At 64.9% G+C, this 26748-nt stretch overlaps 1 protein-coding gene across 1 annotated transcript; it reads right to left on the minus strand.

Moving 5' to 3' along the window:
* Nucleotides 1-7012: 7012 nt before the first annotated feature.
* CHLRE_17g733800v5 (uncharacterized protein) lies at nt 7013-19830 on the minus strand. Its single transcript, XM_043072486.1, has 10 exons — nt 19331-19830; nt 18919-19071; nt 18222-18681; nt 17753-18003; nt 17485-17542; nt 16922-17017; nt 11545-16341; nt 10602-11403; nt 9626-10331; nt 7013-9305 (listed from the first exon to the last, which is right to left on the minus strand). Exons 1-10 carry the CDS (start codon nt 19424-19426, stop codon nt 7800-7802), a joined length of 8925 nt encoding a protein of 2974 aa, XP_042914945.1. The 5' UTR covers nt 19427-19830; the 3' UTR covers nt 7013-7799.
* Nucleotides 19831-26748: the final 6918 nt, after the last annotated feature.

Raw genomic sequence — 26748 nt, forward strand, 5'->3', positions numbered from 1 at the left:
GACATCCACATCCTGGTCGGGCGGCGTGCTGATATCCTTCATTCCCACACGTCTAGTCGATTGCAGTAGTTAACGCCAGCATACTGTCAAAGTACTGCTAAAGTTCTCGACTTCTCGTGCCCACAACTTGCCCGCACCGCCCAACTGATCCCCGATAAGAACTGTCACTCGTTGTTGTCGCATGATATCATACGTGAGACCCATCACGGGATCATTGGATCACGCACGCACGGGTGGCCCGGCGGGTGTCGACTCGTTTTGGGGGGCGTGGGGCGGCGTGGGGTTCTGTGGGGTTAGGACCATGTCGCGTCGTGCATGCCAAACTGACCCGGCTACGGACGCAGAGCCGCCCATTCGTATTAAGTTCATTGCCCAAGCTATGGACCTAGACAGGGCTGGGCTGCAAAGGCCTGAAGGCGGAAGCCATTCTCCATGGAGGACCTACTTCTGCTGGGACAAATGGCCAGAGACGGCTTGCATGCGTACTGAAACAGACTAAACATAACATGCCGTTTGCGCGATCGTTCCCGGGCGACGGGTTGGGCTGGGGCAGAGCCAGGAGCCAATGGCTCCTTCAAGCGAAAGCACCTCCACACCGCCAGGGTGACATAAAAAGTCTTACAGGAACGCCTAATGTATCCGTTTAGCTGAAGGCTTGTTACTATGTTGCAGTCCAGACAGTAAATGGTGAAACGAGCTTAGCCGGGACTTACGGGACTATCTAGGCTTCGGACATCGTGGTTGTAGAAGATGATCAATTGATCAAATGACGGAGTGGTGGCCACGCAAACAGTCCGCATGAACCCGCCCGCCACGCAAACGATCTGCAAGTGTGCAGTGATCCCCACGAGTGTCATCCCTAATGCGTCTGGGTGCCATCTTAAGTGCGTGCGGACGCAATCCTTAGTCCATTCGGACGACATCCTGCTGCCGCCCCTGCCCCCTGGGGCGACATCCTACTGCCGTCCCTGCCCCCTGGGGCGACATCCTACTGCCGTCCCTGCCCCCCGGGGCGACATCCTACTGCCGTCCCTGCCCCCTGGGGCGACATCCTACTGCCCCCCCTGCACCCAGGCGAGCCCAAATTAGTAGCTCCGGACCACATCGCGTGCCCAGCTGCTGGGCGGTAGCGACATACTCTGCATCCCTCCGGTCTGACAAGGAATTCAGATAAAATCGTTGGTTTGCTACTACACGGCTGCGAGGTTTCAATCTGTCGGAATAAGACGCAGTTTCGGTCATATGCTCGGGCCCGTTCCATAGCATTCCGCAGCTCGTGTCGAATGGTGTGGTTTGGTCGCTTTCCTTGTGAAATTAGTGTTGTTTTGGGCCTGTTGAACAAGGTGAACAATTGTAGTTGCGTAGCAGCGTCTCTGCCTGCCGACCTGTGGCCTGCAGGTGGCTGAAGTAGCTGGAGTTTGGTACGGGAAGAGGCCACGACGCGCGAGTCTTTAAATGGGCACGCGCGGCGTTGTTTCTTTACTCCACCAAAAAGTACACAAACAAGTACCAGCGTGCGAGTCAATCAACAAACAATTAAAGCTCTCCAAGTTTCCTGTAACAAGCAATCAAGCTTGTCTGTTTCCCCTTCGGCCTGACGGCCCTGTCTCCGACTCTCGCCGCGAGCGGGCGCTCCCCCTCCGGTCCCTCCGCCGGCCCGAAGGGCCGGCGCTGTATTGTGCTGGTGTGTCCTGTGTAGCTATCCCCAGCCACAGGCCCCTCACAGGTTTCCCTGCGTTTCCCTCGTCGTCGTCCTCAAGGAGCCGTCGACTACTTCTCCGCGCCCCGTCAGCGACTACAGCTGCCCGCGCCTGTCTCCAAAGCACCGCCTGCCGTCTGCGCCACGCCAGTGCTACTTCTCCGCCTTCTTTGCGAGCCACCACCCGGCTCCCTTGCCTGCTTCACGCTCCGTGTTGCAGAGCCTGCAGGTCGCCCTGAGCCCTCCTGCATTTGAGACTCCTATCTCCCGCGTGCCTGTGCTTAGGATCCCTGTGTCGCAGCAGCTCGGTGTCGTGCCTTGCGCCCACCAACTCCGGCCCTGGTCCCTGCCTTGCACTCCCGGGATCCCCTGTCTTCGCCTCCTACTCCCTTCTCTGCCTTCTCCTTCTCCCTTCGCCTCCTTCGTCAGCCTAGCACCACCCGCCTCCAGTCAGCGCCGCAGACCATCCAGAGCCCAGTGCTCCGTGACCCCTGCCGCTGCCTGTGTGCGTGAGCGTGTGTGTGAGTCCCGGCTGCTGCTTGACCCCTGAGACTCCTGAGACTCCCGAGACTCCCGTATATACATATCTCCCGTCAACCCATTCAAGGTTCGCTGCATCTATACCGTCGCCGTCCAGAAGCCAAGACCTTCGTCCAAGGGCCGCGTGTGTGTGCCTGTGTACCGTACCGTACGGGTGTGTTCGTGTGCGTGTGACCGGTATCCCCCCAGTCCTGCGGTTGTTAGTGGTGACACGACCGACAAGCGGTTCATCGCGTCTTCATACGTGAGCCCGTGCACTACAACGCATTACACAACCCGTGGGCGCGAAAAAGTTTTGTACTTTCCAGGTTTTCCTGGGCGTGCGCCTTTTGGACTCACAGACACGCACCGCCCATGACATCATAACCGGCGCACGCGCTCAACTCTCCGCCATCGACCTCAACGCCGCCTCTACCGCTCTATATGGAGCGCTTGCCGTCGGGGCAAAACTCATGCTGCAAACGTGCCCCCAGAAACCACCTCGGACCTCCAGAGCGAAGCCCTCCCGAACAGAAGCAAAGAAACTCAAGCGCTTGATAGCAATCGAAAAACAACAAGGGGTGTCAGCTTTGTACAGCTGGAAAATGGGCTGAGCCCCCGTACGCTTGGGAGCTAATAGGCGTGTAACGCCCCGTCAGAGCCTCCATGCCGCTACGACGCGCAGGCGCATCGGCTAGGGACACTCGGGTTGGGGCCGTGCGGGATTTCCCGCGCCACATGCGTGCCTTGTCACGTTCCCAACACCCCAAGCATTTCTTTCGCCTCCTGCCATACTCAACACCTCCCCGGCGCCCCACGCTCAAAGGGCTAGGCGCGGGGCGGGGGCGACCTCGGGGCTTCTCGGCATTCTGGCGCGTCGGCAGGCATGGCAGCGCAAGTCGCTCAAAGACTTTCGATATACTTCCCCGCTTTGCTTGCCGCCAACATAGTTTGCCTTATAGACTGCATATCGGCGGGCACCGGATGCTTTCCTCGCGACCTCGCGAAAGTCAATTTCCATGGACGCGCGAAGGCACTTCTCGCTCCGCCCGAATTTTCCCTGCCACCTATTTACATGCAATAGGCATTAACAAATACTAGTATGTAGCAGTCGCGGTTTGTGCCAGTATGCTATGTTTTGCCGACACCACGCACGCACGCACGGACAGGGGTGTTCCTGGGGGGCTTCGCCCCCCCCCTGGAACGCTTCGCTGGGGGGGCTCAGCCCAAAAAAAGCAACAGTACCTCGCCCTCGTGCGGGCGGCTCAACTGCAGGAACCCGCAATCCCGCCTCCAACGGCCCCCAATCCCTCACAACCCGAGCCCCCCGCGACGCCCGCGCCCGCCACTGCCGCCCGGCAGGAGTGGCAAGACGCACTCAAAACACGCCGCACCACACAGAAAGAAGTCAGCGCCAAGGCCGCTAGCAAATGGCTGACTAAGATTTCCAAACTCTTTGCAACCTCACAAAGCAAGGCAGCCAAAATTATGCTCGGAAAATCAGGGCCCCGGCAAAACCTCACGGCTGTGCGGCACCCCGCAACCCAACACATAGCCACAACCAGTTCTGACATCAACGACGCGCTCCACGCCCACTTCCAGGCAGCCGCGGAACCTACCGGAGGCCAGCGCACCGGCCGCTACAGACCCGAGGACAAGGACACAACTTTCCCGTGGAACGAACCCGGAGCGCCCGACGGCGGCTTCCTACTGGCCCGCACAGCACACCCAGACGCTCAGTCCCTGCTGCCCAACGTCGCCGACTCCAGCAACTTCCAGAGTTGCATGCAGGCCCTCTCCCGCAATAAAAGCCCCGGCCCGGACGGCATCCCGAACGAGCTACTGAAGTGCATGCCAGAGGCGTTACAATCCGCTGTCCATACCCTCATGTGCGTCGCGTGGATTAAGGCCGAACTCCCGGCCGGCTGGTCCACAAGCGACACCATTCTCCTGTACAAAAAGGCAGACCCGCTCTCCATCTCCAACTACAGGCCTATTGCGCTGTGCAACACACTGTACAAGCTGTATACCAGCTTAGTCACCCGGGCGGCAACTGAAGCTTGCACAGACCTGCCAGCGAAGCACAAGAGGGCTTTCAGAAGCACAAGGGAACAGAACGCCAAATCATGAACCTACTGCATGTAATAGAAGACGCAGCCTTAACGAAACGAGACCTATATGTCGCATACATTGATTTCTCGAACGCTTTCGGTACCATTGACCACGACCGTTTGCTTACAATAATGCACCACCTGGGCCTACCAACCGACTTTATTGAAGTCGTACGCAATCTGTACTCCTCCGCAAACACCACAATCCGCACAACACACGGCCGCACCAACCCTGTTCACATACGGCGCGGCACTATGCAGGGCGACACCCTATCGCCCCTACTGTTCATTATCTTCCTTGAACCGCTGCTGCGGTGGCTCCACTACGGGGGACGAGGCTACCGGTACGGCTGTCTCACCAACAGCGAAAACGACGAACATAACTGCTCGTCCCTAGGCTACGCGGACGACCTGACTGTAGCTGCCAACTCCCGAGACAACCTTAGGTGCCAAACTGACAAGATCGCCCGGTACGCTGCCTGGGGCGGCATGCGCATCAACCGCGACAAGTAAGAGCGCGTGCACTGGCATACTACACCACTATGCAAGCGCCAACAGTACGGACAAGAGCATTAAGGGCCCCGCCTGTGACCGCACCCTCAAACGCCTCCTGGCGGGCCACATCCATGTCGGTACATGCACCAAAGACGGCAAGCGATCCGCCATCACCCTCCCTTACATCCCCCCACACAAGCCCTACCGATACCTCGGTGTTGAAATCACTATGACACTAGAAAGCCGTCAAAGCCGACCTAACCGATGCCGGCGTGGAGCTGAGCAGGTACCGAAAACTCCCACGCCAATGCTACATGCTCATCAAACAGTGCCTGAAAGCCAAAGTGGCCTACTCCTTACCAACCATGGCCTACACGCAGCCAGACATTCGGGCCTTGGACGCCCAAATCGCAGGCATCGCTCGAAGATGCGTCGGTCTACCACGCGATTGCGCCACCCGCGCCATCCTACTACCCGCCGAGCTAGGCGGCCTCGGGATCGGCTCACTCCGGGAAGAATACGTGCAGAGAGCCTCGAGGCTACTTGTAATCTCGCTCAACGACACCGGCCGGCTTGGTGTCGTGACACGCCGCCTGCTCCACCTACAGGCCGCGCACGCAGGAAGTGACCTCCCACTGCACGACATGAAAAGGGCGGGTCAATTTTTTGTCACCCTTAAACAACTCACACTTCTACAGGACCACGACCTACTTGCCATGCTGCAAGGCAAATAATTCACTGCCGCCCTACCAGCCCTTGTCTCTAAACTACGGGCCGCTGAAGCCACCACGCCCGCCTACCTTCGCGCCGACTGGATCAGCCCCTTGACCATCGACCTTGGACTGAACCTGGCGGACCTGGTGGACGCAAACACAGGGCGGCACATTATTGACACCACGCAGCTTGACCGGCGGTTCCCAAAAGGCAGGGTGAAAGACAAGCACAAGAGGGCCTTAAACCGATTTACCGTCGCCCTATGTAAACCGGCAGAAGCACCTCCAAAATCTATGGGCCACAAACCCCTCCCCTATGCAAGTTGACAAGGTCTGCGGGGCCGTTTTGGTGGTCGGGGAGTGTGAGCCGTGTAAGCCGTGCGCCCTTTTCAACCTTTGGCCGCGCTGGAGACGCACCGGCCACACAAACTCCACCGATTCGCCGGCCAAAGCTGTTGTTCAATTGTTTATACCTTCGCCTCTTACAAGTGCGGGATCGTGACCGCGGCATCATGCAGAAGCATGCAGGTTAAAGCAGAATTTGGTGGGCGAAACTGGCGGGCGGGACAATAGTCTTACTTATTTTGCCCCTAACCAGCACCAGGGCGGAAGTCGACAAGGCTTGCCGCAAAGTTGTTGCCAATATTTACGTGCGTGCCGCGGACTTACTGGGGATAAGCTGTCGGGCTCGTGAATGAGTCGGTCTTGTGAGGGAATCAGTCGTCTCGGTGTGAGAACGCGACTTGATGCATTTAGGTCGATTCGCCGAAGCAACATGCCTACATTCTTGGAAATTTGGGCTCCAGAGAACCAATGAGCTGTTTGTTCTGCAGCGTGCGAAAACACTTTAAGACTACTGATGAGCATCAACTGCGAGTTTTTATACCGCTTCATGCAAAATGTTGAGTCAGGGGAGGGGGAGGGGGAGGGGGAGGGGGAGGGGGAGGGGGAGAGCGTGGAGACGCGGTGATAGAGCTGCAGGGCTGCATTGCCTGGCCGCGTTCCAGGTGGGTCTCTCGGGGTTCGCGTTATCACAACGCATCTCAGCCTTCGCTTGGTAGTCTGCGGCCAGTCCACGCCAGCCCAGCCTCTGACAGCCGTATACACCAGTTGAGAGGCACAAGCTTTAGGACGCCGGAGTGGCGCGCGCAGCTTGGCGCGCGGTTATCTCGTCAAAGGTAACGTAGCAGTTGCGGTCGCTGCTCATGCTCACGCTTTTCGTTTTGCTTGTGCTAGCTTACTGGCCTCGGCTCTACAACGTCATGTTCGCATGTTTGCTTGTGTTGCGTTCTTTCGATCACGTCGATTCCCTGCCGTTCAAAACTCGGAGAATTGAGGCCCCTTGCCCCTTGCCCGGCTTGACCACTGCGCCGCCATGGCAGGATGCCAGCCAGGATATGTGTAGGCCAGGCCGGGAACTACTCGAAGCGGATACTCCTTGGACGGGTTGTGCTGAGCCACGGCAGCCGCTGCGCAACAGCTTAAAATTACATAGGGATACGGTCGGACAATCTGTGGATTGCCCGTGCCCACCGTAAATGTCAATAGAATCTAGCCACTCAGCTTCAATGCAATGAGGGTTGCAATCGACCTTACTATCCTGCTACAGGAATGGATATGCTACCCGCTATTGAGACACAGCCCGCAATTCACTCATAGCCCTAAACCAAGTAACTAGAGCTGCCTGCAATGCATGCCCCTGCCTGCAATATGGCTGTGCGACAGAATGGAAAGTGCTGGCGCCTACTGTGTCAACACACATTGGCGGCAGTTCTGACGTCGCACCGCACTGTGTACACAGTCTAACGTGATTCCTTCGATTGTGCTCCCCAACACTGCCGAATGATCTGACCTGGTGCTACTATACTTTTGAGTCAACCACTTCCCTGGCACATGCAGTGGGTTGCATTGGCGCAATACGCACATCGTGATACGTATGCCGGCAACTTCATCGGCCACATCTGCGCACCGAAAATACCATCTAGCTCTACCTACCACACCTGTAGGCAACGGTCCGAAGATGCCGGTGACCAACAAAGGATCAAGAAAAATGCGTGCTGTTAGCCGCGCCCGCTGCTGGCAGCCCCCGCATTTGACGGCGTGGCTGATGTAGCTCGTCGTAGGCTGCATCTCAGGCGTCCCAGTGGCGGCAGGACGCGTGCTTCATATCAGCCACCGCCCGCCCCCGCAACCCGCAGCCCCTCCCGACGGTCCTGCCCTTGGCCCTGCCGCCTCTGCAGCCCCGCCCGCGGCCCCTGCCCCTCAAGTCGCCGCCTCTGCCGCCTCTGCTGCCGCCCTCGCCTCGGGCGCCTCATCCGCCACGTCCGCAGCCGTCATGACCGCCGCCGCTGCTGCCAGGGCAACCATGGCTCCCTCACCAGTGGCCCCCCGGACGCCCGCCCCAGCCCGGCTCCCACCGCCTGCGCTGCCTGCCCCGCCGCCCGCCCTGGCCCCGGCCTTCCCGCCGCCCGCACCGCGCCGCTCGTGCGGCCCTGAGGGACCTCCTGCCGCGCCGCCTCCCTCGCCCCTGGGCCGCTTTAGCCCGGCCCCGGCAGCCGCGCCAGCCCCTGCGCCGTTGCGGCCGCCGGCACCGATGGGCTGTGACCGCGGCGACACCCGCTGGCCCCTTTCCGGCTGCTGTTTCTCCTGCTGTTTCTCCTGCTGTTTCTCCTGCTGCTGCTGCTGCTGCTGCTTCCACGCCCGCGGCTGTGCTGCCTGCGATGAGGCGGCCAAGCCCGTGTCCTCAGCCCGCCGCTTCCGGGTTGCAGCAGGGCCGGCAGCAGCCGGCGCCGGTGCCGCGCCTGCGGCAACAGCCACCGAAGCAGCCGCAGCCGCAGCCGCAGCGGGGGCCACGGTCGCACCGGAGGCCACGCCCACTGAGGTGCGGGCAGACGTGCCTGCAGCGTTGGGCCCGACCTGCCGGCCAGCAGCAGGCAGGGTCCGTGCGGCCGCGCCCGCCGCCTGCTGCTGCGGGTGCACCCGGGGCGCCGCCGCGCCCAACGCGCCATCGGGCCCACTGGCAGGTCTGCCACCCGCCGCGCAACCGCTGCCGCTAGGGCCGGCGCCGCCGTCAGCACCTGCCGCCGCCGCCTCAGCCGGGGCCCCCTGCGCAGTGGCTGCGGCGGGCGCGGCCGCCGGGCTGGCCACGGCGGCTGGGGCATCTGCGGCCGCCGCGGCACCCGGCACGGGGGGTGCAGCCGGCGGGATCGCCGGGAATCCATGTGAGGCGAAGTCGCCGCGGCGCAGGGCGGCATCGAAGCGCAGCAGAGACAGGACGCTGCGCTCCACGTGCCGCGCGAAGGAGTGCGCGTGGACCCAGCGCTCAGGCGTATTGGGCGCGGGCGGCTGCAGCAGTCGCATTGGAGGGGGCGGGACGAAGGGCCCGCCGCGGGGCTCGGCTGCGGCGGCGCCCGGAGCTGTGGCGGGGCCGGAAGCGGCTTCGAGGGCGGCTTCCGGAGCGGCGTTGGAAGCGGCTTCGGGAGCGTTGGCAACACCAGCAGCTGCGGGACCGGCAGCGGCGCCGGGAGTACCAGCTGCGGCTCCGGGCACGGCAGCGTCAGGTGCAGCGGCACCGGCACCCGGAACGGCGGCGGCTCCGGGAGCGGCGGCGGCAGCAGCCTCAGGCTGCGGCTGCGCGCCGAGGTGCTGCGCCTCCTGCTGCTGCCGCCGCCGCTCCTGCTCTGCGCGGTCGGCTGCGGCGGTGTCCACCCACAGCCTACCCAGGCGGTCCTGCAGCAGCACGTCGCAGTAGCGCTGCACCTCCGCAACCTGTGGACGGGGTTGGGGTATTGTTGGTTGCTGCTTTGTTGGCGGGTGGTGACTGGTGAGATGGGTGTGGTGGGTGTGGCGGCTCAGGGCAACGCGCATGGAGGCCGCGCATGCGAGGCAGCAGGGAAGGGTGCGCGTGGCAAGTAGGGCCACACAGCACGGGTCCTCCCCGCCTCAGGCCCAGTTTCAGGGACCCGAGACACCCACGGCGCCACCGCGTTTCCGTACGGATCTCTAGTGCTGCTAGGTCCGGTCCCTTCGTATACAAAAGAATTTCTGTATTCCAAACCGTTGTATTCCCGCACGCATCTGGCGCTCACCGGCAAACGGTAGAACGTGGGTGCCAGCATCCAGTGCTGCGGCGTGACCCCCGGCGGCGGCTGCGACTGCGGCCGTACGCCCCGCGGCGCCGCATCGTTGCTGCCGCCCGGCGCGCCAACGTCACCCTCGCCCTGCGGCCGGCAGTTGCGCGCATGGGACCACACCAGTGCCGCCACCGCCGCCGACGCAGCCAGCCGCACCGCGCTCCAGCACGCCAGGGTGTCCTCCGGGGTGTTTGGGTCCTCCAGCCGCATCAGCGCAATGCGCGCCTTCGACGCCGCAGACTGCAGCGTCGCCGTCTCCGAAAGTGCCGCCGCCACCGCCCGCCGCAACCCCGCCGCCGCGTCGCCCTCGGTCCGCAGCACCAGCCCCAGCTCCGCCGCCTCCGCCACCGCGCACCGGAGCGCCGCCGCCGCCGCCGGCGTGTCCTGGCCGCCGGCGCGCCGCTGCGCCCGCTCCAGCCGCACCAGCACCCGGTCCAGCGCATCCGCCTCGGCGGCCTTGGCGGCGGTGTGCAGCACGGCGGCACCGGCGTAGCGCTCGCAGGTCCGCGTGGCGGCGCCGGCCGTGTCGGCGCAGGCGCGCGCCGCCGCCGCCATCCGAGCCATGAGGCGCAGGCGCTGGCGGACGGTGGCGGCGCGCGGCAGCGGGGGCAGGCGGCCGGCAGCGACCAGGCGCGCCAGGGCTAGCGGGTCGGCCGGATACCTGCGGGTGGGCGGGGGTGGTTCTGGGCCTGAGGGCAGGGGCGATGCGGAAGATCCGGGCCTGCCGGTTGGCTGCCAGCGCATTGCCCACCGCGAGCGGGCGGTTCAGCCTGCCCGTGGCCAGCGCACTGTCGGAAGCATCAGGCAGAGGGCCCTCTCTGCGCCAATACCCCAGCAGCGTGCCGCCACCCTCACTCGCGCCACATCCCTGCCAACCACTCGCACAAACCTGCACTAACCCACACACACGCCCTCCCTCGCCCGCTCGCACCTGTCGTCATAGTAGTCCTCCCGCGCCTGCTCTCCCTGCACTTCCTCCTGCTCGTCATCCCGCTCCTGCTCCTGTGCCTCCTGCTCCGCTTGCGGCGGTTGGGGCCCGTCGGCCTGCTGCTGGCCCTCGGCCTGTGGCTGTTGCCCCACAGCCTGCTGCTGCTGCTGCGGCTGCTGCAGGGGGGCGGCGGAACCTGCCGCCGCTGGCGCGGCAGTGTCGCCGGCGGCAGCACCCGCGGCAGCATTGGCCCCAGCGGCGGCGTCGCCTGCAGCACCTGCAGCATTGACATCAGCGTTGCCATGGCCCGCCGCGGCCGCGGCCGCGCCCACGACCACGTCCACGGCTGCGGCTGCGGCCTCAAGCTGCTCAACGGCGTCCGCCGCGGCGGCGGCGACGTCGCCCGCCGCCATGGCCGGCCCCACGGGATGCGGGTGGTTGAGTTCATCCTGGATCCAAACCGCCGCCGCCATCTCATAGTCTACCAGCCGCCGCTGGTTGATGGCCAGCCAGGAGGACAGGCGCCCGGGGCCGGCCGGCGGAATGGGTGGGTGCGCGGCGGGGCGGCGGCCCGCGGCCCCAGCGGCAGGTGCGGCCGCAGAAGCACGGGCGGCCCCAGCGGCGGCAGGTGAGGCAGCGGCGGCGGGGGCAGCGGCGGCGGGGGCGGCCGCAGGGGCAGGGGCAGCCGCACCTGCGGCAGGGGCGGCAGCGCCGGCGGGGGCAGCGGCGGCAGAGCCGGGCCCGGCAGCGGCGTTGCCCAGACCAGCGCCGGCGGAGCTCCCAGCCTTCGCAGCGACACCGGCCACTGCGGCACGGGGGACCGCGGTTGCAGCAGCGGGTCTGCTGGGCCCTGCGCCAGAGGTGCTGGGCCCAGCGCCGGCAGAGGTGCCAGCCCCGCTGCCAAACCTAGCAGGGGCGGGCCTAGAGGCGGCGTTGCCGCCCGCACCGGCGGCAAGGGCGGGCCCGGCGGCGGCGGAGCTGCCCCCAGTGTTTACGGCCTCGGCCACGGTGCGGGGCGGACCACCCGCAGCCGCCTGCTCGCCTCCACCGGCCGCTGCCGCCTCCGCAGCCGCACCAGCACGCGGGCGCAGCAGCCGGCCGCGGCCGCCCGGCTGAGAGCCGAGAGCCGAGCCCGAGGGGCCCAGGGGGGCCTGCTGCGGCAGCGGTCGCGCGCTCGGTGCTGGGGCTGCTGCCGGTGCGGCCGGTGCTGCCGCTAGCACCGAAGGTGCACACTCCGTGGCTCTTGTTGCAGCTGCTTGTTGCCGCGCCACGGCCGCAGTACCAGCCGCCGCCACCGGCTCTACTCGGGCGGGCTCGGCCGCAGCTGCCGCCCTGCCAGCCGCGGCTCCTAACCCTGGCGCCGCCACACGGGCGACGGCTGGAGGCGCTCCCCCCGCTGCTGTGTTGCTTTGTGCGGCTGCCGCTGCCGCGCCAGGCGCAATGCCGTGTGGGGCCGGGTGACCAGGCGGCCGTGACGCAGGAGGCTGCAGTGACGGAGGCTGCTGCGGCTGCAGCCACGCCGGGCCGCCAGCCGCACCACCGGCCGGACCGCCAGCCGCACCCACAACTGCGCCGCCAGCCGCACCACCGGCCGGACCGCCATCAACTGCGCCGCCGGCGGCCCCACCGGCCGGAGCGCCAGCTGAAGCACCAGCCGCCGGGCCCGTCAGACGGCGGGTCGGCCTAACAGCCGCGCCACCTGCGGCACCGCCGGCTGCCGCGCCACCAGCGGCCCCCGGCTGCTGCCTGACGCCCGTCTCCACCACCTCCTTCACGAACACGACATCATCGTCGCCGGCATCAACACCACCGTGCTGGGGTGGAGCTCGCGCCTGCTGCTGCGGCGGCGGAGGCTGCGGCTGCCGTTGTTGCTGGGGCTCAGGCTGGGGCTGGGGCTGGGGCTGAGGCTGGGGCGGCTGCTGCCGAGGCAGAGGCCGCGGCTGCTGTGGAACCATCACCATCGTTGCCGTGGCCGCCGGGGCCGCTGCTGTGGTTGCCTCTGCACGCGCGGCAAGCACATGGGCATCGGCTGCCTCAGCCGACGCCTGCTGCCCCCCGCCCCGCCGCTGTCGCCCCGGCGGCGTCGGAGCTTTTGCCAGCGGCTCCGGCCCGGCTGCTTCCATTGCGTGGCGGCGCTTGGCAGCGCGGGCCGCCGTGGCATCAGCCGACGCCGCAGTAGCACCGGCAGCAGCGGCGGCGATGGCGGTGCGGGGCAGGGGCGCCGCGCTGGTGCGCGCGGTTGCGGTCACGGCCTCACCCAGCGGTGGCCATCGCGGCGGCCGCCCAAAGCGGCGCGCCTCCACACAGCCGCTTCCACTGGGCCCGGGGCCGCCCGCTGAGGCCTGCTGTGCCTGAGCCGCCGCCTGTGCCGCTGCCTCCCTCCCTACAGCGGCGCCGGTTGCAGACGCTGAGCCGCCTGCCACCGCTCCCCTGGCCGCCTCCTCGCCCTGCTGCTGCTGCAGCTGCCCCTGCCCCTCCTGCCCCTCCTGCCCCTCCTGCCCCTCCTGCCCCTCCTGGCCCACCCGCCGCTGCTCGGCCTCGGCGCCGTCCTCCGCATCCAGCAGCTCGTACGCGTCAGGCGGCGGCGGCGGCAGCCTCTGCGGCTGTGGTGCACCCGTGGCTGTGCAGGCTGCAGCCGTGTTGGCGGAGGTCATGCCGCGGGCGGGGGAGCCCAGCATCACTAGGCGCCCGCGGCCCCGTGCCACACCGCCCGGACTGCCAGGCACAGCGGTAGGCGCAGGCGCCAGTGCAGGTGCAGGCGCAGGCGCAGGCGCAGGCGCAGGCGCAGGCGCAGGCGCAGGCGCAGGCGCAGGCGCAGGCGCAGGCGCAGGCGCAGGCGCAGGCGCAGGCGCAGGCGCAGGCGCAGGCGCAGGCGCGGCCGCGCTGCCGTGGCCGATGCTGGCAGTGGCAGTGGCAGTCACGGTGGCGGCCGCAGGCGCAATCGGGGCCGCAGGCGCGGCCGCCAGTGCCGCACCGGTGCCCGGCCCGCCTGCAGCGCCTGCAGCCGTCAGGGCCGGCGGCGCGGCGGCCGAGGGGGGACCGGGAGCGGCCCCCTCCTCCTCCGTCACCTCCACCGCCCCCACCTCCTCGTCAGACACGGCTGCCGCCGCACGAGACGCGCCGCGGCGGCCGCGGCCTCGGCCTCGCCCGCGCCCGCGCCCCCGGCTGCCGGCGTCTCGACCCTTGGCGCCACGGCCCTTCTCCGGCTCCCGCTGCTTCTCGCCGGCTGCCTGGGCGGCCACCTGCCTCGCCCTTACCCTTGCGCTGGCGCGCGTGTTCAGGCCCTGTCGTGCCGGCTCACCGCCATCGCTGTCGATGTAACTGCCATCGCTGCTGCCACTGCGGCCGCCCGCGCCGGCGCCCCCTGCTCCCGCCGCCGCGCCCGCGGCTTGCGTGCCTGCGACAGTAGGCTGGTACGCCGCCGCCACCAGCCCTGCGGCCGCCAGGCCTGCGGCCGTCAGCCCCAGTGCCAGCGGCGCGCCAGGCTGCGACATCCCGCCCGCCGCCCCCACCGCCGCGCCGGAGCCGCCCGGCACCGACGCCGGGAACAGCAGCAGCGGGCCAGCCGGCCCGCCCAAACCCTGCGCGCCGGCGCTGTCCTCCTCCTCCTCGTCATCGCCCCCGCTGTTGCCGGCGGTGCGCGCCAGCACCCGCTCTATCAGGTCCTCCGCCACCAGCCGCAGGTCGCGCTTCCGCGCCTGGCGAGACCGCGGCGGCACGTTGCGGCGCCGCCGCCGTTTGCGCCCGCCCTGCGCCGAGCCGTCATCGTCATCGGAGGCAGAGGAGGCGGAGGAGGCGGAGGGTGAGGACAGGGGGTGGCCCTCCAGCGCGGGCAGGCGCGGCGGCTGGCACTGTTGCGGCGGCTGCGGCTGCGAGGGGCCTGCCTGCAAGGGGCCTGCCTGCGCATGTCCCGGTGCCGGCGCCTGGCCGTGCAGCCACGAAAGCCCGGCCTCTTGCGCCAGGTCCGGCCCCGGAAGCCCCCAAGCCTGCACGACAGGCTGCAGAGGCGGCTGCAGCGCTGCCGCATCCGTTCCCGCCGGCCCCGCCCGCCCTGCCCCCGCAGCAGCCGCCAGCTGTGTCTCCGCGCCAAGCGCCCCCTCCAGACCCTCCGCCTCTGCCTCCGCGAGCCCGACAGCACCACCAAAACCTGCATTTGCGGAAGCACCGCCGGCGCCGCCTGGCTCTTCCTGCACCATCCACTGCTGGTCTTCCAGCCAGCTCTGCTGGTCCTGCTCTTGGATCGCGATCTGGATCTGGAGGAGCTCCTCAGCTCGAGCAACTGAATCCTGGTTCGGATCCAGATTGTGGGGCGCCTGGGCGGCGTGGTACGCGTCCAGTTGCTGCTGCGCCTGCGCTGGATCTGGATCCGGGGGCGCCGGTTCCCAGGGCACGAGCGGGACCGCCCCGTACGGCGCCGCTACGGCGGCTGCAGCCGCCGCCACAGCCGCCACGGCTGCTGCGGTCGCCGCTGCTACTGCCTCCGCCGCTGCTTCCCCAGCCCCGGACCCTGACCCGGACCCATGCTGCGGATCGCCACCGGCGTTGCCGCTGCTGCTGCCGGCTGCCGTTCCCGTTGCCGTCGCCGTCTCGCCCGCCGCCGCCGCCGCAGCACTGGCAGGAGCACCGGCACCTGCAGCCTCTGCCCCGCCAGCCGCAGTAGTGCCTGCTGCTGCCCCTGCAGCGCCAGGCTGGGGCTTGCGCGCGCCCGCGCCTCCAGCGGCGGCTGGCGCCGGCGGCTGGCTGCCTGCCTCTGCGGCGTGCGCCGGCTGCTGCCCCTGCACCTTGGCCTGCTGCCCCCGCGCCGGCCGTTGCTGCCGTTGCTCGCCCCCCTCCGATTGCGATGATGACAGCTGCTCCTGCATGACCAGCTCGTCCTCCTCCGCCTCCTCCGCCTCCACCACCTCCCAGCGCCGCTGCGCCGAGTCCCAGCCGGCGCCGGCCGCAGCGGCAGCCGCAGCGGCAGGGTCGGCAATAGCAGCAGCGGCCGGGGCGGCCGCAGCGGCAGCTACAACGGCGGCCACCGTCGCAGCGGCTGCAGCAGGGGCCTCGGCTGCCGCTGATTGGAGCTGCGCGTGTGGGAGCGCCAATGCGCCCTCCACCTCCCCCGCGCCGCCGCCGGCATCGGCGTGACCCGCCGCCGCCGGCTGCCCCGCACCCACCGGGTCCGCCGCCAGCGCCTCGGGCTCCTGCAAGGCAGGTGAGCCCAGCAAAGGCGACCGAGTCCGTTCCTGCCCCTCCTCCTCCTGCTCCTCGAGGCCCTCCTCCTGCTCCTGCTGATCCTGCTCTGGCGCGGGCTGCTGCTGCACCGGCTGCGGCTGCTGCCCCTCCTCCTGCTCCGGCTCCTGCTCCTCCTGCTCCTCGAGGCCCTCCTCCTGCTCCGGCTCCTCCGCCTCCACGTCCTCCTCTAGCACCTGCCGCAGCACCTGCCGCAGATCAAACTCCTCATCTGGATCCTCATCTGGATCCTCATCCTCCCCATCCATCTCCGCATCTGCGCCCTCCCTCTCCTTCTCCTTCGCCACCTTCTCCCTTGCTGCGTCCTCCTCCGCCTCCTTCTCCTCCGCGGATACCAGCGCTGCCGCCTCCTCGGCGCCCTCCGGTCCCGCCGCCGCCTTCGCGGCCGCCTTCGCCGCCGCCTTGGCTGCTGCCTTGGCGTCCGCCGCCGCCTGTGCCACCATACGCACCTCGCAGCGGCGGCAGACCCAGTCCATCAACACATCGCCGTGCTCACCGGTGGCGTTGGCTGCAAAAGGGCGTAGGGCGTGGAGGGCGTGACTAAATGGGCGCGGGCGAGGGCAGGCAGTGTTGTCCTCGAGTCACCAGCAGAAACATGGTGCAAATTCATAGCGGATGGTTTCGGTCACCCCCTTTCAAGTTGTTCGCTAAAGTTTGCGGCACAAAAGCCTCCCTGGGACAGCTCCCACGGACAGTTCCCCAAACGCCTGATTCTGCCTTTTGGCGCATGCAAGCAGGTACAAACGTAACCTCGAAATTTTAAAGCTGTAAAGTGAGTTCGCCTGCTGGTTCAAGAGATTTTGGCGGGACAGTCCACAATGCTTGCCAAAAGATGTACCAGCGGGGTCTGATCAAGAAAACGTGTAGTGGGCGGCATCTTGGCGTCTCTAGATCGCTGCAATATAGCACGGCCGCTGGTTGCAGCCCTCCGTTCCGTAATCCGGAAATCCGTAATCCGGGTATCATCCAGGGGTTTTGCAGTGTCACCTATTGCCCAGCGGAGAGCGCGCATCAGCACGCAGGTTCCGACCCCTGGCATCCACGCCATCGTGAACTACCGCTGCTCCTCCCACACGCCAGCCGCTCACCTCGGGCCTGCTCCAGGTCTGCCGGCCCCTCCGGCGGCAGTCCGGCGCAGTGGCAGTGAACCGAGTCGTCGCAGCAGTCGCACATGGCGGTGGGGGCTGCGCGGAGGCGGTGTGTGTGGGGGGGTGGGGTGGGGTGGGGTGGGGGGGGGGGGGAGGTAAGGAGTGGAGAGTGGGAAAGGGTAGGAGAAAGGGAGGGGTTTGGGAAGGGGGGCGTTCCAAATGCCAGCCCTTCCCTGGTTTGGGAGATCACCACGCAGAAGGCTGCAGTACCCCGCACCCGCATCCTCCCATACTCGCCTCGCTCATCCCCCCTCCCTATCCCCCATTGATTGTGCTTGTGCGCACAAGAATTTCATTCACCTTCCCCTCGCCTGTCCTGCCGCTCAGCCAAAGCCCCCTCCCCTGCCCGAGCGACCTCACCCTCCTCCCGTCCCTCATGGCTAAACCCCACCCCGTACCCCCCCCCCACACACCCACACCCACACCCACACCCACACCCACACCCACACCCACACCCACACACCCCACCCCACCCCACACCCAACCCACCCCTCGCTCCTCACCTCCTCCCTCCACAATGGGCAGGTGGCACTCAGCGCACGTGTCAGGCAGCACCACCCACTGTGCAGGAGGGGGAGAAAGGGAGCGGGTAGGCAAGAGGAGCAGAGGTGTGCAGAGTATAGGAGGTGAAGGAAGGACGGGGGCCTGTATAGACGTCCGCGCAGGCACCAAGGCACGACGGGAAGATGGGAAGACGCTGTCTGCCGCCTGTCACCAAACACACGTGAACACATGCGCGCCTCCCTCGGGCGCAGTCGACCCACAACTTACCCGGAACCTGTTGCGCTCGGGCACCCTCGGCGCCGCCGCTCCCGCTCCCGCGCCCGCCAAGGGTGTGGAGCCGGATGGCCCTGGTCCTGCCGCCCCTGCTGCCTCCGCCCTTGCCGCCCCTGCTGCTGCTACAGCCGGGGCCGGGGCCGGCGGGGCCAGGGGCAGCGGCAGTAGCAGCAGCTCGTCTCGCTCCCCCAGCGCCTCGCAGCGCTCGTCCAGGCAGCGCAGCAGCTGCTCCACCAGCAGCCGGCCTGTGAAGCGGTGGGGAGGGAGGGGGGCGCCCACATGACAGGGAGCGAGAAAATTACAAAGTTGCCGACAAAATGCCGACGGATGAGGGGCGCGGCCAGTCCCTCGACACCCAGCCCAACCCCCACTCCTTCACCCCACTCCACCCCCACACACAGGCACCAACCACTCAACCACCCAACCCAGCCCCCACCCTCCTACTCAGCCCCTCAGCACCCACCGTGCTCCGGGTGCGCCTGATCGTCGCAGTAGGTCAGCTGCACACAGCCCAGCTCCCGCACATGCCCCGGACCAGGCGCGGCGCCCTCGCACGCAGCACCCGCCTCGCCCGCGGCACCAGCGGCATCCACAGCGCCCACGGCAGCGCCGTCCACTTCAGCAACAGCGGCGGCGCCTGACGCTCTGGCCTTGTCCAGGGCCCGGGCTCGGCTGCGTGTGCGTGCGGCCGCGGCGCCGGCATCAGCCGCAGCAGCCGCTGCCGCTGCACCCTGGGCCGCACATTCGCCGGCATCAGGAGCAGCAGCCTCGCCTTCGGCCGCGCCCTTGGCCGCCGCAGCCGCAGTAGCCGCAGTAGCCGCCAGCTGTGGCGCCCTCCTGGCGGCCCTCTTGGCGGCCCTGGCCGCCGCCGCGGCCTGCATCACAGGCGTGGCCGCGGTGCCGCCGCCCTCGTACACCAGGACCTGAATAGGAGTGTTGTTGGCGATAGGCGTAACGGGTACAGCACGCCAGGTGTGTGTGTCAACGGGTCTAGGGTTTTGGGGGGGGGTGCGTGCTTCTTTTGATCCTAGACATGTCGGCCCAGGATGCACGCGTGCACGACGCAGACGTTGGTCACACAATATGCACACCCCTGAAACTCCGCCACAGGAGGATTTTCACCGCCTTCGAGCAATGCACCATGCCGGCTCGCGCCGCACCTGCACATCCAGCACGTAGCCGATGCCGCCGTCCACCATGGCCACCGTGCGCGCGGTCTCGCGGTCCAGGTATGGCTCCAGCGGCTGTCGGCGCGTGCCCCAGCACACCACTCTGCCCTCCCGCGTGTTCTCCATGTCGCGGTCATTCAGGCGCTGTGGAAGCGGAGAGCATGGCAACCGCGGGAAAGGCGTTGGGACGAGGGGATGCTGCAAGACCAGGTGTGCAAATGCCATGGCAAGAAGAAAACATGGAGAATAATACATGGGTTTTACTATTTCCGGTGTTTGCGTTGCAGCGAGGCGAGCGCGCGCGGGTCCCAACCAAGCCTTTAAACGCGAGGGCGACAGGCTATCCAAAATCCAACTTAGTCCACGTAGCTATTAGAGTTAGATCTCACGCCACATTGCTTGCCTGTGCGAACAAATACGGGAACTCGTCGGGGCTTGAAATGAACCCGAGCGCCTTCGCTACCGCCCGACGCCGGTCCAGCTGGTGCTTGAAGTCCATTCCAAGCAGTTCAAGGCATATCAGGCAATCGGGCGAGTCACACGAGCGGCCAAGGTGGGCAGCTGGTGCCCCGCTCGGCAGCCTACGGTCTTCAGGCTGCCTTTGCATTCATCCTATATAGGAATTGTGGATACGCAGAAGGCTAGCCATGGAGGGCCCTGCGCAGTCTGCGCGCGAACCAACGCCTTCCCTGCTCTGTTCTCAAAATGCACCGTTTTTTTTTGTAAGATAGGATAAGCAAGTATAGTTGAAGAGCATTGTTTATGGGGCGCGTCGCTTCGCAGCTCGGTCGCGCCCAGTGACTCGCGCCCAGGGCATGCCCATGGCCCGACAGCGGCTCCTCGGGCTAGCTCAGGCGGAGCCCTGTCGGAGAACATTGCCGCTCTACAAACTTGCAACGTTCCATATGAAGAGTAGCACTGCGTCAGCCCGGCAGGCCCCGAGCGAGCTGCGCCGCGTGGCGGGCCCTGCTGGACAGGCCCGAAGCAAGTGCGCGCAAGAGTGCGCGTGCCCCTGCGAGCCGACAACTCAGCTGCACATGTGCGTTTGCATCCAAGACCTCTACCCCGCCTCGCCGACAGCGCAACGGGTAGGTGGGATGCATGCTCAGCTCAATGCATGCATGTGGAGGCAAAAAGGGGGCCGGGACAACAACGCTTTGTGTCGGGGGTGCTTGGGTGTTGGACACATATCTCGGACGAGTCTGCGCCGCACCGCACCTCCTTAGTGAGAGCCGGCCCAAGTGCAGTTTCATTTCGAAGCGATTCCGCCCGCGCAGGCTACGTGAGTCTTGGCCGACCCAGCCGATACCAACCCAGCAAGGCGTAACGCACGGCCAGCTGAATTACTGTGTTGGTCAGTCTGGTGGCGGGAACGAATGACACACTCCAGCCACAGGGCTTGCATCTCCCCCCGGGCCTGACCAGAGGTCTAATGCATTCCTACAGGCATTCCGGTAAGGATTAGGTCCGGTATGGGTAGGGTGGGCATCGGCGGCAACTCCCCTAGTAGTGGCGGTGGTCGGTGGGGATGGGGCTGTAAATGCCCACAACACCCCACGACGTCATGTCGCAGCGTGTGTTTGTGGGGGCGGAGGCAAGCGGAAAATCCACTTCCAAGCCCCGGGTACGGTAACCAGGTATTACCCTCCCCCCACCCCCCACCCCTGACGAGGGGCATTAAGCCCGAAACAGGGGTCCAAAAAAGGAAGGACCAAACAGGCGAAAATGACCCAGTTAATGTATTCGGTGCATCAGTTGCCCCTTGCTTTCTCACTGCTCCCTGAGACGAGCTCGTGCCGTCCTGGGTTTCAGCGCAGGCAAGCGCCCACATAAGTTCACACGATGTTTCACAGCCCTCGAGTCATCATCATGCATTTGCGGGTTCTACCACCTTCCCCCCTAAAGCGCGGGCCGCAAGTTCAGTAGCTTGGAAGTGGAGTCTGGCATGATGGTTCCGGAAAGGGCCCAAGCTTCCAGGCGTCTCTACCTTTGTGCTTGCTGGCTTCATTGGCTTCGCATTGTTAGTCTTAAAGCATCTTCGCTTCCCAGGATTATCCCCTTTCCGCCGCGTGGGCAGAAATTTGTGGCGGAACGCCCATTCGCTCGCCATACTGGCAGCGCAATGCCTGCTGGTGAATGGGTAGTGTGGTGTGGCGTTGACCAGGAGGTCCCAGTCGGGGAACCCAGGAGCTAGGCGTGTGGTTTGGCAATGGCGGCGCATCAGGCATGCATGTTGCGCAGCTCCCACGCTTTGCGCTTTCAGCCCCAGGGCACGCCCCCCCTGCAACGCCGACATCCTGATCGATCTGTGTTAGCGTAACTTGCTCTCATGAGAGACTCTCTACAACGGGTGTGCTCTGCGTGCCTTGCTTTCTCGTAAGCGATTGGGGTAGCCATTGCATTGATGGCCACCGATGGCCACGCGCTACGGTGCATATGCTGCCCTCTCCCGTGCAGAGGCTGCAAGAGTCCGCTTTCTCAGTTGTTGCATGTAGTGCCGTGTTGCGTAAAGGGTCTTGTTACAGGCAAGGTACCGTAGTCCGGAACGTGGCTGCACACATGGCGGGCCGTGCCTGTACGAACAGAACCCGGCCATGTCCGGGAGATGAGGTAGCCGCTTCCGGCCTCAGACTAGAGGCGTGGCTTGCGTGGGCTCAGCCCACTTCTCCCTTGCGAGGGGAAACCACATGTATTCCTAGGGATGGCGCAGTAGAGAAGTTGGCTGTGCCGATGCAAGCGTCGATCACCCTGTCGTGCACGGGAGAAGGAGGGCGCCAGTGGTTCACGCCGAAAGGTCCTGCCCCGGCATGTGGACGCTGTGACGTCATGATGGTGGCTCGGACGCGCACGATGTCCGGGATTGGGCCAGCAGATTCGTTTATGGTTCATGCCAAGCATTGGTCAATGGTGCATGGATACGGGCGTTGAAGGTAGGCGAGATTGAAAAGCAGTTGCTAGAAAAGCGAGAGAGGACTGGCGAGAGCACCCACGCTCCGCACCATGGCAGCCCGGCCGTGTAGGCCGTGGCTGTACGGACCGGACGGGAGTCCTTCATGCCCGCATTACTTTGCTTGGACACTGGCGTACAGCATGTTTGCTACAATTGTAGTAGCTGCAGACGATTGTTTTCGGGGCATAAAGCAGCCCTTCGTGCGTAAGGTAGGGTTGAGGGTTGAGGGTAAATATGGCTGTCACAGACTGGTTGGGGCGGGCGAGCCGAAGACGAGGCAGCGATGCGTCCGGATCCTGCCAACGTGAATCCCAGAAATCAGGGGTTCGTTCTGCCCCTGCCAGAAATCAAGCCACCTGGAACGCAGCCAGGCACCCGCAGATGCCCCAGGAGTACATGCAAGGACAGGAGGGCGGGAAGAGAAACGGCAGGAGGGAGCGTGCGACAGTGCGGTTGCCAGGATGCGAAACTGACCACGGAAACGAGCAAGGGTTGCTGCCTAGCTGGGGCCGGGCTGACATGAGGGCTGAGAGTGCGAGGCGGCTGTAGTAGGCGAGCTGGTACTCGTATGAAACACGGACACCGGCCAGGCGAGGCAGGCGGTGGGCGCCACTCACCCAACTCTCCACTTATTCCCGGAGGACCTCAGTCCTGCATCTGGCAGTGATGATTGGCTCAGAGAATGAGTCACAGGGCAACTCAAGTCCGCTTTCGGTGAGCATTGACGATGAAAGGCGAGTAGAAATGCTCTTCGGCTTTCGGCACGAACACCTGAGCGAGGTAAAGGGGGGGGGGGGGGGTGGACGGCGAATGGCACCCGGTGTCACTCCGGCAAGTCCCTAGGGGCTCCATGAGTCCAAGCCCCTAGACCACCAAAATGGCATCATGTGACACATATCAAGGTCTCTGAAAGGTTCCCGGGCATATATATGCGCGAAAGCCGAAGTCGACATGTAAATGTCGCGCTCGTCGAATACCCGCCAACTCAGTCAAAAGCCATCTAGATTACATGTATAGGTGAAATGTACTGGACTCAGCCCAAACCGGGAGTGGCACCCGGGTGGCGAATGGTGCGGGGGGGCAGCGACACCGCGGTCGGCCGAGCGAGTTTACAAATCGGGCCTCACAGCATACGGTTCTAAGTTCATTCCATAAAGAGTTACATTTTCTATAAGATTATGCTATCGGGCGTCCAACTCGCCACCGTGCTGCCGTTGCTCGCAGGACATTTGTAGTGCAAGTTAAAGACCCTCTCGTTGTTAAACATACGTGCCTATGAATTACAGCTGGGATTGTGGTTAAAGAGTCAATGGAGAGGGAGGCAACTTCGTGTGCATGAACACAAGGATGCGAGGTGCGATGATCTGCACGATGCTAGCACCCAATCCCATTTATGCAGGCGCCCGCGTCCCAACGGCGAAGGAATAATAATAATAATAATAACTACGCACGGACCAAGGTCCCGCGTGCCTTAAGGAAGAGTCCCATCGAGGCTAACCCTACCGTATTTCTGTGGGACCTTGGCAAGAGGCACCCCACGCATCCACCTTCACTCAGTCCATAGGAACCGAAGTTCTGGACCTATCGGCCTACCAACTCTCCGAATTCGGCCATCGTGAAGTTTCCACGTTGCAACAATGGGATCCGAACCCAGAGAGTCGCTACAACGCTTCCGTCAGTACCGCGGACTCCATACCGGAATACTGACTCGGTTCCCCGGGCAGGATCCGAACCTGCATCTATACTTGTCAGCCTCAACCTGGCCGAATCTGCGATTCGAACCTGGGTCTGCCATGTGACAGCGGCATGCTCTACCAATTGAGCTACCGGGGAACGGCGAAGGAAAGGGGGGCTGCCGGTGCGGAGCAGGCTGCATGCGGTGGCCGTCCAGGCTCCTGCTCCCGCTCTGCTCGGGCCCCTGCCACCTGTATCCAGAGCGCCCCACCTCACAAACGTTTTAGGCATGGTGTGGAATGTCCCATTCATGCAGGCGCCCGCGTCCCAACGGCAAAGGAAAGAGGGCTGCCGGCGCAGAGCAAGCTGAGTGCGGTGGCCGTCCAGGCTCCTGCTCCCGCTCTGCTCGGGCCCCTGCCACCTGTATCCAGAGCGCCCCACCTCACAAACGTTTTAGGCATGGTGTGGAATGTCCCATTCATGCAGGCGCCCGCGTCCCAACGGCAAAGGAAAGAGGGCTGCCGGCGCAGAGCAAGCTGAGTGCGGTGGCCGTCCAGGCTCCTGCTCCCGCTCTGCTCGGGCCCCTGCCACCTGTATCCAGAGCGCCCCACCTCACAAACGTTTAGGCATGGTGTGGAATGTCCCATTCATGCAGGCGCCCGCGTCCCAACGGCGAAGGAGCGGGGGGCTGCGGCGCCTGGATCTTCTGGTCCTGCTGACCCTATTCTACGAGCCACCCCCGTCGTATCCGAAGGCTCTGGGAATCATTGTCCATTTGCACCGACCGCTCTATGCCCTTGCCTTCCAGCCACAACACCACCTGCTCCTGCCACGAAACCGCCTGCTCCTCTACCGCTGAACGCATGGCGGCCGCCCTGAAACGCTCTGTCCGCACTCGCGGCCATAGGTACTCCAGGACCGGGATGTGGCCGTATCTAGCGGCCTCTATCAAGGCCTAGCCATCCCTGACAGACGCCTTCAACCCTTGCGAAACCAGAAACCGCACCATGCATCTCGACCTTCCCGCTCCGGGCTGCGGCAATCAGCGGAGCTCCGCCGCGCACGTCCAGGCCGCCGGGAGTGGACGCGGAAATCCGCGTGATTACGTCCGGGCTCCCGCTTGATGCAGCGGCAACCACAACCGCGCCGTTTCGCACCTCCAGCGGCACACCACGTGGGTATGATTGGTGCAGGCGAAGCACGGCGGCCACCTGGTCGTGCTTTGCCGCCGCGACCATATATAGCCCCCGTGCCGCCCCCGACGTTGCCGCCGCGACCATAGCCCCCGTGCCGCCCCCGACATTGCCGCCGCGACCATAGCCCCCGTGCCGCCCCCGTGCCGCCCCCGAGGTAACGTAATATGTGAATTCGCAACTTGCGCTACTGACTGCCTACTCTCGTGCCGCCTGCAAGCCCACTCCGCCTTCCGCTCTGGTCTACGTACGCATTAGTTCCGCAACACTTGTCAATGACGTACTCCGACGTTGAGTCCAACTAAATCCACGAGCCAAGTGATGATGTCCACCAGGCCGCGCATGGCCGCCTAAGTATGGTTTTTAACGTACGGTATGCTTTACCGGTTGCCGTTATATGTACACGCAGTTTGGGGCGCAGCGGCGCAGGGAGCCCCCCTACCGTCATCAATTCGGAGCATGCTCCCACGGAGCACCGTCCTGCTTTCTTAATCGCGGATTTGGGGCTACTTCTTCAAGAAAGATATGAGCACTGTCCAAAAGGCGGACAGGGTGTGGATCATCACGGCGTCAAGGGAAGTTTCGGCTTGGATGGAAAGGACCAAAGTCGCAGGCTTGGGTGGCACGTACGTGCAATCTCCAGCGTGCGGCCCCCTGCTCGCCCCACACCCGCCACGACCCCGCGGCCCGCCTCACACGTTGTCATGCCGCGTGCCCTGGCTATAATCCGCCGTGTGGGGGGGCGGGACTTACTTGAAAGCAACGGTTTGCACCTTGCAGGACAAGTCACCAGGAATTGGCATAGTCACAACGCCATACCGTAGCTGCAGGGCCTCAACCCCCCAGTCTCGCACTTGGCCGACTTCTGAATTGATCCTCGCGCGGTGCAACCCAACCCAAGACCCAACATGGCCCCACCCGGCTCAGCCACCCGCCACGCACCGCTGTTCCCTCCATCCCGTGAGTGCACAGAAGATGCATTCCCTTTGCATTCTCCTAAGTTACGTGCTCCTTGGTCGTTGCTGCAGGCGCGGAGCATTGGGAAGGCGCCGCGGCGTGCGTTGGACCCGCTCATCTTCTGCACATGATCCTGAACCGTGTTGTGATGGTACGCGCGTGTGTGTGTGTGTGTGTGTGTGTGTGTGTGTGTGTGTGTGTGCGTGCGTGCGTGTGTGTGTGTGTGTGTGTGTGTGTGTTCAAAGTGCGGCAAGCGACAGTCCTTGACAGCCACAACCCGGATGCAGAGCAGCACAACGCCCCATGCATATGAACATATGTGGCAGGCACGGCCTGGACAAAGAGCGCACGCCAGAACCGGGTGCGGATGTGCAGGCACCCACCCGGTCCCGCAATACCCCGGGGCTGTTGTAGTCGTACGGGTTCTCCCTGGAGGCGGAGTTTCGGATTGCGTGGCTGGATAGGTCGGCGTCTGGCTGCCTGGGGCATTCGTACATACGTACGTCAACCAGGTCCCCGCCTTTCTTCTCTCACCAGCAGATGCTGACTCCCCACCGTGCACGGTAGCATGTCAACAATGCAGCGGTACCCGCCCTATAAAGGTCTGCCTTAGTGTGAGCGATAGTTACTTCACTTGCAATTGCGCGGGCTGGCTCATCATGTGTGCTGGCACGCAATCCTCATGCTCCGGGCGCCCGGCCAGCAGGTTGTAACGCCACGCAGACATTGTGCGATACCACATCTATCACGCGGCGGCTTACGCCAGATCTGACTCTAGAGTTATTCAAGCCAACATGCTGTGTGCAAGCAGGCCGAAGCTTTCACAACGATGTATGTCATTGGAGTGCAGAGAAGCGTGGAGCTGTGCAAGTGACTGCGCCGCAACTGTGGCACTCGATTGTCCGCTGTGTGCAGAGGGAAGTGTAGGGCCAAGTATAGTAGAGAAGTCGCCCCCTGAAGGAGAACAGAGACGAGTCTGGCCTAGTCAGGCCCGGACGAGTCAGGCCAGGATGGACTTTGTTGGGTGCGACCACAGCCTCTTAGAGC

The sequence above is a fragment of the Chlamydomonas reinhardtii genome, chromosome 17, assembly GCF_000002595.2.
Source record: "Chlamydomonas reinhardtii strain CC-503 cw92 mt+ chromosome 17, whole genome shotgun sequence".
NCBI classification, from domain to species: domain Eukaryota; kingdom Viridiplantae; phylum Chlorophyta; class Chlorophyceae; order Chlamydomonadales; family Chlamydomonadaceae; genus Chlamydomonas; species Chlamydomonas reinhardtii.

What these genes read in the sequence shown, in the direction of transcription:
- CHLRE_17g733800v5 (XM_043072486.1), bottom strand. Translation starts at nt 19,426, where the DNA reads ATGGACTTCAAGCACCAGCTGGACCGGCGTCGGGCGGTAGCGAAGGCG. An exon ending in TCAGGCGCACCCGGAGCACG is followed by an intron (nt 18,004 to 18,221) that starts GTGGGTGCTGAG and finishes ACCGCTTCACAG; the next exon opens with GCCGGCTGCTGGTGGAGCAG. An exon ending in GCCCATTGTGGAGGGAGGAG is followed by an intron (nt 17,018 to 17,484) that starts GTGAGGAGCGAG and finishes GCCTCCGCGCAG; the next exon opens with CCCCCACCGCCATGTGCGAC.